The following is a 12,731-nucleotide window of genomic DNA, read 5'->3' as shown; positions in this document are numbered from 1 at the left end:
AAGAAGGCTTAGCTCTGGGCGCCACGGAGCTGGGAAATGGTCGCCAGGGCGACAGCGCCACCTTTGACCCTATGTGCGGCGGCTGCGCGCTCTGCGCTGTGCGACCCGCCCTTCTTGTCGTGCTCGCACTGCCCTACCCGCGCCTGCGCGCCGGATGCTGGACCAGAACCGGCGGAGCTGCAGTGACCATAACTTCGGCAAAGACTGGTTTGTTTCTGTTCCGTTTACAAAGCACTTAAACACGCGTCAGCTCTTATTAACCGCGCTGCAATCTTAGAAAGTGACACAGAACCTGAGGCCCATAGAGGCCCAAGGATACACAGCTAGTAAGCAGCCGGTGAAACTGAGCTGGACCCTGGGGTGAGGGGTGGGGGGCGGTCCAGTGACAGATCCTGTGAACTTGGCTTCTTGCTTGTGAAAAAAGCTTTAGTCTCCTAGGCCTTTCCGAGTTCTAAAGAAAAGACTCTAGCAGTTAATGTTTCGAAAAATGGAAAATCAGTCAAGCAAGAAAAGTAATAATAAACAATAGGTCAGCCATAAAAAGAGTTACAGGATTCCTATCTTCTCCTTGAGGGATATAGGTAACCTTCTGATGCACATTCTTTTTTTTTTTGATGGTTGTACAACATTATGATTGTATTTATACCCTTGAACTGTACACTTAAAAGTGGTTAAGATGAAAATTTTTGTTACGTGTATTTTACCACAAATAAAATTGGGGGGAAAAGTACCTAAGGTGATTGATAACCTTTGACTCCAGCTAAGAAAACATTGCCCTCATCCACTGCTGATGCACATTCTTAAATTGTTTTCACAGAAACCAGGACCCCCACCAGACGGAAACTGCAGACTGCAAATGCTAGACCATAGACTGGCTGGAGCCAGAGATTCGATGATTGAGATTCCTGAAACTTCACCCAGTTACCTCACCACTAACCAATCAGAAGAATGTCCAGGAGCTGATCACACACCCTGGGACCCTCACCCTTAATGTTGCACTGAAAGCCATTGGGGAATATGAGTCTTTTGAACACTAGCTCCCCATCCTCCTTGTTTGTCACCCTGCAATAAACGCTGTACTTTCCTTCACCACAACCCAGCATCAGTAGATTAGCATTCCGCAATATTGGCAGAATCGAGCAGTTGCAAAAAGAGACCATATGGCTCTCAAAGTCTGAAATATTATTTGGCCAGGCAAAACTATAAAAAAAAAAAAGATAACTAAGTGAAAAAATATATAATCTGGGCCTTTACAGAAAAAGTTTGTGGTGTACTGATCTAATCCATAATTGCCAACCTGCAGTTCCCCCAGCCTCACCACACTCCTGCTCCAGGGCAAAAGTCAGGAAGGAGCAAACTTAGGATGCACTTCCTGCTTATGAGCACCAGTCCTGGTCCTATTTTAGAAAGCTGTATTATCCTGCCAGCTTCAAAAACTAAGAAGAAATTCCCCCAATATGCATCCTGAACAAAGATCCCAAAACAGGAGAGAGGGAGGTGCTCTGCTTTCCACATTTCACAATGAAGGAGCTGTGGCATCACAGTTCTCCACCCCCAGCATCCTGTGTCTCCGCTTTTGAGCTTCTATTTCCTCTGATGGAAAAACGCTTCCTTCCCTCTTTGCTGGGCTAACCATTTCAAGAATCAGTTCAGACATGACTGATGCCTTCCTTCGTCTCTCACAGATCCTCTCCTTAGAGGTTCCTGGTTCCTTCAAGCTCTCATTACATCCTGGCTTGACCTCTAACATGGTCCCTACCATATGACATTCAAATTATTAGTAGATGAGTTTCCCTAACATGACCATGAGCTCTTCAAGGACAGGGCAGGGCCCAAGGGCAAGGACCATGTCTCAGTCATTTTGGAATTCACAGCATGCATGGCAGTGCTGAGCACACAGTGGGCACTCAGTATATACCACTTATTGAACGGCACTGAACACTGGTGGATTAGTCAGCTCAGGCTGCCATAACAAAATACCACAGACTGGCTGCTGGCTGCTGTGTGGTTTAAACAATGGAAATTTATTTTCTGGAGGCTAGAAATCCAAGATCGAGGTGCCAACAAGGTTGGTTTCTACTGAGGCCTCTCTCCTTGGCTTGCAGATGGCTACCTTCTGGCTGTGTCTTCACATGGCCTTTTCCTCTGGGCTCTCATGGAGAGACAGATCTGGTATATCATCCACTTTCTTTTTCCCCACATCTCTTTAGCATATACTAAATTCTCACAAATATTTATTTCTATCTCTGAGCTCCCTAGTCTGATGCATAAATTTGTCCATTTAATGTACCGCACTGTTTGAATTATTGTAGTTTTATATTAGCTTTTAATATCTAGTAGAGTTAGTCCCACCTCACTGCCTTCTTCAGAAATTTCCTGGCTGTCCAAGCTTGTTCATTTTTCATGTGAACTTTAAAACCAGCTTATTCCATATCCTCTTCCACCAAATCTTGGTGATTTTATTCATCATGTTAAATTTATAGATTAGTTTAAGGGCATTTATATCTTATGATCCAAGTTCATGGCATGCCTTTATATTTGTTCAAGTTTATTTTTTATCCTTTAGTAATATTTTAGTTTTCTTCAATAAGTATTTCACATTCTTGTTTTGTTGGTAACTAGGTTTTTTCTTTTTTTCCTTTTTTGTTTCTAATGTAAATGGGAGTTCCCCATCTGCATACCTGTTAACTGCTTGTTGTTTGTATACATGAAGATTTTTGATTCTGTACATTTATTTTGTACCCAGACATTGTATGAAATTCTCTTATTGTTTGTAATATAATTTATTTGGGTGCTCTAGATGTGTAATCATATTGTCTGAATATAATGATAACTTTACCTTCTTTCCTATTTTATATCTGTTAATTTCCTTTTGAATACTTGCTTGGGCTAATACCTCAAGAACAATATTAAATGATAGTGACAATAGTGAGTGTCATCATCTTATTTGCAACCTTAATGAGATTGTTTCTAGTATTCCTTCATTAAGCATGATGCTGACTTTTGAGTTGAGATAGATATGTTGTATTATGATAAGGAAGGACCTGTCTTTTCTCATTTTCTTAAAGAGTTTTATTAAGAATATATGTTGAATTTTGTCAAATGCCTTTTCAGCATTTATGAAGAAAATCATTAGGATTTTTTCCTCCTTAAATCTATTAATATAGGTGAATAAACTTTCTGAAACTTAATCATGCTTTTATGCTGGAAATACACTCTTACAATGTCATTTTTCTAGGTATGATTGACATATAACATTAGATTTATTTCAGGTGTACAATATGATTTGATTTTTGTATATATTGCAAAATGATCACCACAATAAGTCTCATTAACATCTGGCACCATACATTAGTTACAAAAAAATTTTTTTTTCTTGTAGTAAGGACTTTTAAGATTTATTCTCTTAGCAACTTTTAAATATGCAATACAGTACTATTAACTATAGTCACCTTGTTGTACATTATATCCCCATGACTTAACTATTTTATAAGCAGAAGTTTGTACCTTTGACTCTCTTCACCCATTTCTCTCACTCCCCAGCCCCAGCTCTGGCAACCACTAGTCTGTCACTGTATCTGTGAACTTGGTTTTGTTGCTATTGTTGTTGCTTTAAATTCCACATGTAAGTGATATCATATGGTATTTGGCTTTCTCTGACTTATTTCACTTAGCATAATACCTTCTAGGTCCATCCATGTTGTCACAAATGGCAAGATTTCATTTTTCTTATGGCTGAAGAGTATTCCATTGTGTGTGTGAGTGTGTGTGTGTGTGTGTGTGTGTGTACCATATCTTCTTTATCCATTAATCCATTGGTGGACACTTGGGTTGTTTCCATGTCTTGGTTATTGAAAATAATGCTACAGTGAACATGAGGGTGCAGATACCTTTTTGAACTAGTGTTTTTGTTTGCGTCAAATAAATACCCAGAAGTAGAATTGCTGGATCATATGGTAGTTCTTTTTTAATTTTTTGAGGAACCTCCATACTGCCTGCCATACTGGTTGCACCAGTTTACATTCCCACCAACAGTGCACAAGGGTTCCTTTTTCTCCGTATCCTCATCAACATTTGTTATTTCTTTCCTTTTTGATAATAGCCATTCTAACAAGTATAAGGTGATATCTCATTATGGTTTGGAGTTGCATTTCCCTGATGATTAGTGATATTAAGCATCTTTTCATGTACTTGTTGTCTCATCCTCTTCTCATAAGGATGCCAGTCTTATTTGATTAGTGTCCCACTCTTATGACCCCATCTAACCTAAATTAGCTTCTTAAAGGTCTTATCTCCAAAGTCACGTTGAGGGCTAGAGCTTCAACCTATGAATTTTGGGAGCACATAATTCAGTCCATTAAGCTAGCGAACTTGAATTTAGAAAGTAGGGGGTCAGGTATTGACTTTACCTGAACCTAACTGACTGCTTTTGGGCAGCAAGTCCATTATCCTCTAGGAGCCTCAACTTCATCTGTAACATGCGGCCAATTTTATGGGGCTTTTGAGAGGCTGAAATGAGATCATGGCTGGAGGACATTTTATGGACTATAAGTTCCTACACAATAATAATGATAATTATTTCTTCTACTACTATATCATTTTGCAGTTTACAATGTGATTTTTTAAAAATTAATTTATTTATTTGGCTGCATCATGTCTTGTTGCGGCACGCGGGATCTTTTTGTTGCAGTGCACCAGCTCTTTGTTGCAGCGCGCGGGCTTCTCTAGTTGTGGTGCGTGGGCTCCAGAGTGCGCGGGGTCAGTAGTTGCAGTACGCAGGCTCTCTAGTTGTGGTGCACAGGTTCTAGAGAGAGCGGGCTTAGTTGCTCCACGGTGTGTAGGATCTTAGTTCCCTGACCAGGGATCAAACCCTTGTCCCCTGCATTAGAAGGCAGATTCTTAACCACTGGAAGTCCCTACAATGTGATTTAAAATGCATTGTATCATTCAACATACATGCAAGGAATTATTATTGTTATTATTACTACATGACTACCTAAAAGGGAAATTTGTTTATAATTCATACCCACTCTTGCAGAAAAGATTCAAGGCAGCTCATGATGAAAACACTCATGTTTAAGAGGGAATTACCGGGACTTCCTTGGTGGCACATTGGTTAAGAAACTGCCTGCCAATGTAGGGGACACGGGTTCGAGCCCTGGTCCAGGAAGATCCCACATGCCTCGCGACAGCTAAGCCCATGTGCCACAACTACTGAGCCTGCGCTCTAGAGCCCGCGAGCTACAACTACCGAAAGCCCGTGCGCCTAGAGCCCGTGCTCCACACCAACCCGCGCACCACAACGAAGAGGAGCCCCCACTCGCCACAACTAGAGAAAGCCCGTGCAGCAATGAAGACCCAACTCAGCCAAAAACAAATTAATTAATTAATTTTTAAAAATTAATTAAGAGGGCGTTACCTGTTACTTCTCACAGAGGCTGCAGAAAAGGCCCAGGAAGCTGTTGATGAAATGAATGACCACCAGGAGAATCTGGAGGAGGCTGATGCACAGAAGGGCAGAGAAGAAGCACACGTGCCACATGACAGCTTTAGAAGGCTCCAGGCAGACAGAATTCCAGAGTGAATGGTCATACAAATAATTCCTATCCCCAAAAATAAGGCGATCAGGGGTTGGAATAAGGAAGAAAATCCCAGCAACTTTGATAGAAACCTGGGTTCTCCCTCAGCTCAGGTCGTAGGACTAGACTTTTGAGGGTGACTATTGTTGCATTTGCAATTTTCTGAGCATCAGAGAAGCAAGATGCTAGAATGCTGACTAAAAGGAGTTTGTAGTCCCTTTCTGTGTCTTTCTTTCTCTGAAGAGACTGCAAATCCAAGTTTCCATCCATTTACCTGTTTTGCAGGTCTTTGAATGGGTAACCATGTTTCCAAGCCTGTGTCTGATTGAAGGACGAAACATCGAACATGCAAAAAGGACCATCTTTCAGGGCTACTCCAGAAGTGATAAAGCAAATCAAGGCCCCAAGAAAAGCCAGGCCACTTGACAACAGAGCAGTAAGCATCTGCAGAAGGAGAGAAGAAACAGTGAACCTGAGAGGGGGTCGTGACTTGTGGGCTGATCTGGACAAATCTAACTTCTCTGGTGCTCAGGCCTTCCCCAGTCATGGGGATGATCCTACCCACAGCACCTCCTTTAAAACATAGCCAAGGTAGGGCTGGCTAATGAGGTCACTGGGTAGAGCCGGGAGGGGGTGGGAAAGAAGGAATGGAGAAGGGGGAAACACTGGCACCTGGTCCCAGCAGCAGGTTCAGCCGGATTCAGCAGGCTCTTCAGAGCTTCTCAGCAGAGTGGCATCAAAAACTTTGTCACTCACACTGCAGGCATTCAGTCTCTGGCTTAAAGGGTCAGATTGGTTATCGCAAGCCCCCCTCTGACCCTTTTAAAAGAAAGCTGTATTTTTTCAAAAGTTCCAAGCTGCCATCCCTGATTCCTCTCTTTCTCAGATCAAGCATGAAAGGAAGGAAGGGAGGAAGAGGGGAAAGAAGGAAGAAAAGGAGGGAGGGAGGGAGGCAGAGACAGAGAGAAATTACAGTCAACTCTGAAATAACTCGAGTTCTGTCATTGTACTTTTCTGGTCTGTGCACCACTCATTTCCTTCCCAAAAGATAGCAATGTGTTTATTTCCTTGGCAGGATTCTAACTTCCAGATTGGTTTCTTTCTCAGGATACCAGATTTTTTTTTTCTCCTTCTCAAAAAACACATATTTTAAAATTTTAAATAAAACATATATATATATATATATGTGTGTGTGTGTGTGTGTGTGTGTGTGTGTGTGCGTATATATATATATAGTTTTTATACAGAATCAGAGTCGTTTTCCCACTGATGTCAGACTGGTTTAGAACTCGAGAGGGGCCACAGAAAGCAGTGTAGTAAGTTTTGACTCTAAGTTAAAAGATTCAAGATGAATCAGTCTGACATAAGCCTAGGACAGAGGTTCTAAAAATGTGGTCCCTGTCCCAGCAACAGCACATCACCTGGAAACTTGTTAGAAATGCAAATTTCCCCCCCTCCCCATCTTGCTCCACCCCAGACCTACAGAGTCAGAAACTCTGGGCGTGGGGCCCAGCAATCTGTGTTTTAACAAACGCTGCAGGGATTCTGATGCACACATTCAAGTCGAGAACCACTTGCCTAGGGGAAAACCAGACATGACTGAGAACAGATAGTGAATGAAATGTGTGGTGTTTATACTTAATTCTTTAACATATAATTCTGAATCAGCAGGGTTCCCAACATGTGGGCTGTAGATATCAAAGCAGGATGCAGAGTTACTGTAAAAAGGCCACAAATTCATGTGTCTGAGACTGAATGAGCAATATATCTTATACATTTATGTACTGAGATTTTTCAAATATATATAGATGTTGCTGTAATTAATACAGTGCAAATTTATTCTGGGCCTCAGCTTCATTATCTGTAAAATGGAGAGGTTAGACTAGAATCTAGTCATCAGATGATCTCTGGAGAATCTTTCAGCTCCAAGAAAAATTAAGAAAAATAGCCAGGAAATTTTCTATCAATGACACATGACTACAATGTACATAACTCATGTCCATATGGTTCAATAGGCTAAAACTAATAAGAACAGTTCATGTATAGCTGAATCGCTTTGCTATATAGCAGAAATTAACAGGACATTGTAAACTATACATCAATAAAATAAAAAAGAACAGTTCCTCACATGTGTGTAGACATTTATGGTTCATTAAGCACTTCCTCCCTGGACTTGATCCTGTTAACTTTCGTTTTACAGAAGGATCCGAGATTCAGAAAACTTGCCCAAAAGCTTAGGGTTTTTAGACCCTTAGAGAGGTACGGTCAGGACCTGACTTCAAACGCCAAGACTGAAATTGTCTCTTTATCACTCTGCCTCTAAAGTAATAGAATGTGGGGACATTCTAGGTATTAGAAGAGTGGAATCGGGTGCTTACACTTTGGCAGGGCCCACTCTTACTGAAGCAGCCATATCTCCAGCCCGTCAAGGAGATGAGGGTAGCTGCAGTGAGAACCTGGGGGAAGAGGGAAGAGTGTTAAAAAGAGATTGGGTAATTTACATCTCTAGCTGCCACCTGTGGCCAGTTTGGGATGACTAGCCTAATGTGACTCTATGAATGGCCGCGTTCACACCAAGCCTGCCTAGTCCAAAATTCAGCAACATTTGACCAGTCTTCCTAGAGTCTTCTATCCCTTGGAGCTGCTATAGACCCCACAGTCAGCTTGTTAGTTCAAGCTTTTTTTCAAGGAATCAAAACACTACCCCCACCCCCACTTCACTGCTCCACCTCTAAGGGGCACTTTGGGAGTTCACACCCAGGGAACCCCAGACACTCACCATGAGGCCTCCTCCCCAGAGCCCAGAGCCCAGCATGGCATGCCTGCCAATGAGGCCCCTCAACAGGTAGGTCACATCCCAGTTAGGAAGGAGGAGCACTGTGTTGGCTGCAGCAGCAAACAGGGCTGTAGTCCCGAGGCTCAGCCCCAGTACTTGGGAGCAGGTCCGTGAGCATGCCATCACACAGAGAGGACACTGTCCTGGAACCAATGGAAAGAGGGTCAGGGTAGCTGTGTTACTGGGAGCTGGTGGCTAGGGGAAACCCCAGGAGCATAGGGTGGGGAGGGGGAAATAGACCAGAGGCACTGTCACCTCCTAGGGTCAGATCAAGAAGAGCCAAGGAACTTGCTTAAAAACTCTGCGTCTTATAAATATTTCCAAAGGATAGAATTTAATTGCTCCATTTTCTGCCAGCTCCCACTCACACACACACACACACACACACACACACACACACACACTCCTCATCCCATCATAATTTGCTTGTACCTCTATTAAAGCCAGTGATTATTTCTACTTGATACAGAAAAACAAAAAAAAAATTTTTTTTTGAAGATGTTGGGGGTAGGAGTTCATTATTAATTAATTTATTTTTGCTGTGTTGGGTCTTCGTTTCTGTGCAGGGGCTTTCTCTAGTTGTGGCAAGCGGGGGCCACTCTTCATCGCGGTGCGCGGGCCTCTCACTATCGCGGCCTCTCTTGTTACGGAGCACAGGCTCCAGACGTGCAGGCTCAGTAGCTGTGGCTCACAGGCCTAGTTGCTCCGCGGCATGTGGGACCCTCCCAGACCAGGGCTCGAACCCATGACCCCTGCATTAGCAGGCAGATTCTCAACCACTGCGCCACCAGGGAAGCCCAAAAAACAAAATTTTAAAGGTGTCATCCTCTTGCTTTAAAAGACGTCATTTTAAAGCTGTCCGCTGTTACCACTTCCATTCAACATTGTACAGGAGGTCCTTTCCAGTGCAATAAGAAAATAAAAAGCGGCAAAAGCCACAGGTATGAAAGAAAGAAGTAAGAATATCATTATTCACAGTAACATGATTATCTGTGTAGAAAATTGTAAGGAATCTACCAAAAAGTTAATAAGTGAGTTTAGCAAGGTTACCGAATAAAAAATTAAATGTACAAAAATTCTATTGTATTTCTATATACAAGCAATGATAAATTATAAAAGTTAAAAAACAACATCATTTACAATAACATACAAATAGAAAATACTTATGGATAAATTTTACAAAATCTGTGTAAGACCTGTACACTAAAAATTATAAAACATTACTGAGAAAAATTAAAGAAGACCCAAATAAATGGAGAGATATACCATGTTCATGAATCAAAAGGCTTAGTATCAGTGCAATCTCAGTCAAAATCCTAGCAGGGTTCTGTCATAGAAACTGACAAGCTGAATCTAAATTTACATGGAAATGCAAAAGACCTAGATTTTTCAAAACAATGTGGAAAAGAAGACCAAAGTTGGAGGGCTTACATCATGTGATGTTAAGACATTATAAAGCTACAGTAATCAAGACAGCAAAGTAATGGTGTATACAGACATGCAGACCACTGGAACAGACTAGAGAATTCAGAAATAGAGCTATACAAATATGATCAAATGATTTTTGAAAAAGATGGTATTTTAGTAGGAAAAGGAGAGTCTCTTCAACAAATGATGCTGGAACAATCCATATGCAAAACAAAAATATATACTTTTCCTATTACTGCAAACCCTATTCAATAATTAACTCGAAATGGACCATGGATCTAAACCTAATAAAAATTTTACAAGAAAACAACAGAGAAAATCATCGGGATTTTCGGTTAGATAAAGATTTATTATATAGAACACAAAAAGTACAACCTATAAAAAGTGATAAATTAAACTACTTCAAAATTAAAATTTTGCTCTTCAAAAGACACCATTAAGGAAATGAAGAGACAAAACACAGGCTGGGAGTAAATATTCACAATACATATTTTGTAAATATGTATGTGAATGTGACCTCATATACCTCTGACAAAGGATTTGTATCTAGAATACATAAAGAATTCTTAAGACTCTACCATAAGTAGACAAACAACTGCGGGACTTCACTGGTGGTGCAGTGGTTAAGACTCCACACTCTCAGTGCGGGGGGGCCCAGGTTCAATCCCTGGTCAGGGAACTAGATCTCACATGCATGCTGCAACTAAGGAGCCCGCGAGCTGTGACTAAGGAGCACGCCTGCCGCAACTAAGACCCAGCGCAACCAAATAAATAAAATAATGTAAACGAAAAAAGAAGGCAAACAATGGTTTTTAAAAATGGGAAAACGATGTGAACAGACACTTCATTTCATCTCACAAAAGAAAACCTATATGGATGACAACTAAGAACATGAAAAGACACTCAACATCATTAACATAGGGGAGTGCAAATTAAAACCAAAATAAGATCCTACTACATACCCACTGGAATTGTTACAGTTAAAAAGTTGGACTAGGGGCTTCCCTGGTGGCGCAGTGGTTGAGAGTCCGCCTGCCGATGCAGGGGACACGGGTTCGTGCCCCGGTCTGGGAAGATCCCACATGCCGCGGAGTGGCTGGGCCCGTGAGCCATGGCCACTGGGCCTGCGCGTCCGGAGCTTGTGCTCCGCAACGGGAGAGGCCACAACAGTGAGACGCCCGCGTACCACAAAAAAAAAAAAAAAAAAAGTTGGACTATACCAAGTGTTGGTGAGGATGTGGAACAACTAGAACTCTCATAGATATGTGGTGAGAATGCAAATGGTACAGCCACTTTGGAAATAAGCTTGGCAGTTTCTTAAACCATCACTTACCAATGATCAAGTAATTCCACTTCTATATATTTATCCAAGAGACATGAAAACACATGCCCACACAAAGACTAGTACTTGAATGTCCATAGGAGCTTTATTCATAATAACTAAAAATTAGAAACATGGAAACAACCTGTGTCTACCAACAGATGAATGAATGAAAAAAAAATATATATATATATATGTGCAATGGAATATTATTCAGTCATTAAAAGAATGAAGTTCTGTTACATGCTGCAACATGAATGAAGCACGAAAACATTATGCTAAATGAAATAAGCCAGACACTAAAGGACAAGTATGTATGATTCTACTTATATGAAATATCCAGAATAGGCAAATTCATAGAGACGGAAAGTAGATTAGAGGTTACTAGGGACTGAGGGGAAGGGGGAATGGGGAGTTATTGTTTAATGTTTACAGAGTTTCTGTTGGGGGGTAATGAAAAAGTTTTGGAAACAGGTAATGGTAATATATAGTTACACAACATTGTGAATGTAATTAATGCCACTGAGTTGTACACTTTAATATGGTTAAAATAACAAGCTTTAAGTTATATATATTTTACCACAATAAAAAATCAATTAAAAATGAGAAATACAAAAAAGTGAGAAATAACTCAAATGCTCATCAATAGGTGAATAGATAAACTGTGGTATATCCATACAATTAGTATTACTACTAGGCAATAAAAAACAATAAACTACTGATACATGAAACAACATGGATGAATCTCAAAATCATGCTAAATGAAAGAAGCCAGAAACAAAAGACTACTCACTGTATGATTCTGTTTATATGAAATTATAAACACTAGAAAAGGCAGAACTAGTGACAGGAAGCAGATCAGTTGTTTCCAGGGGCTGAGAATAGAAGAGGGGATTAATATCGTACATAAGGAAACTTTTTGAGGTGATAAAAATGTTCTATATCTAGATTCTTATGAATATACAACTATATATATATTGACAAAACTCATCAAACTACTCTTAAAATTGGTGAATTTTATTATATTTTAATTATATATCAATAAAATTGATTACAAATTAAAATGTCATGTCTAGATAGGTTGTAAAATGCCTCCTCCACACCTTTACTTATAGCCGTTTCTCCCTTTTAAATTTTCACTGATCTGTGAACTTTTTATTTTTTTTTAATATGAATTAGAATAGGACTAGTAATATTTGGGTACACTCATGTCAATGTGGACCTGAAAAAAGTCAGTACCATGACATCCCCAAGAAGTGGTTTGTTGCCACTTTGCAATTCAGTTACATGTCTGGCTCAGCTTAAGGCTCTTGACGCTCCCCTCCTAACACACAGCTTTGCCCATAACCAGAAAATATGTATAGATCAAAGCCTCCACCCCAATCTCTCTTTTACATATATACATACACCTACATATATAATGAAATATTTCAGAGTTAAAGAGTGAAGCATAATGTATATAATATATTTGCTCTTGCTAGTTGTGTGGAATAATTGAACGACACCTATGTAAACACAACTGGTTTACAAAATAGATTCTTACCACTAATACTATTGAAGCCCCAGG

General features: G+C 40.4%; 1 protein-coding gene and 1 long non-coding RNA gene across 2 annotated transcripts; one reads left to right on the top strand and one right to left on the bottom strand.

The window, feature by feature from the left end:
- The first annotated feature begins 66 nt into the window (after window positions 1-66).
- LOC125964519 (uncharacterized) lies at window positions 67-2,928 on the top strand. The gene is made up of 2 exons (XR_007477604.1): window positions 67-207; window positions 818-2,928. It is a non-coding gene; the product is annotated as an uncharacterized LOC125964519 (long non-coding RNA).
- Window positions 2,929-5,299: 2,371 nt separating this feature from the next.
- TM4SF19 (transmembrane 4 L six family member 19) lies at window positions 5,300-11,287 on the bottom strand. The gene is made up of 4 exons (XM_033403796.2): window positions 8,359-11,287; window positions 7,958-8,035; window positions 5,854-6,023; window positions 5,300-5,603 (listed from the first exon to the last, which is right to left on the bottom strand). The coding sequence occupies exons 1-4, from the start codon at window positions 8,536-8,538 to the stop codon at window positions 5,423-5,425; spliced, it is 609 nt and encodes a 202-aa protein (XP_033259687.1). The 5' UTR covers window positions 8,539-11,287; the 3' UTR covers window positions 5,300-5,422.
- Between the last annotated feature and the right edge of the window lie 1,444 nt (window positions 11,288-12,731).

The sequence above is a fragment of the Orcinus orca genome, chromosome 5 (assembly GCF_937001465.1).
Source record: "Orcinus orca chromosome 5, mOrcOrc1.1, whole genome shotgun sequence".
Lineage (NCBI taxonomy): Eukaryota > Metazoa > Chordata > Mammalia > Artiodactyla > Delphinidae > Orcinus > Orcinus orca.
Note: the sequence above shows the minus strand (reverse complement) of the source record. Positions and strands in the feature narration are given on the sequence as shown.

What these genes read in the sequence shown, in the direction of transcription:
- TM4SF19 (XM_033403796.2), bottom strand. Translation starts at nt 8,538, where the DNA reads ATGGCATGCTCACGGACCTGCTCCCAAGTACTGGGGCTGAGCCTCGGG. An exon ending in AGAGTGGGCCCTGCCAAAGT is followed by an intron (nt 6,024 to 7,957) that starts GTAAGCACCCGA and finishes CTCCTTCTGCAG; the next exon opens with ATGCTTACTGCTCTGTTGTC. An exon ending in TTCAAAGACCTGCAAAACAG is followed by an intron (nt 5,604 to 5,853) that starts GTAAATGGATGG and finishes TTTTGGGGATAG; the next exon opens with GAATTATTTGTATGACCATT.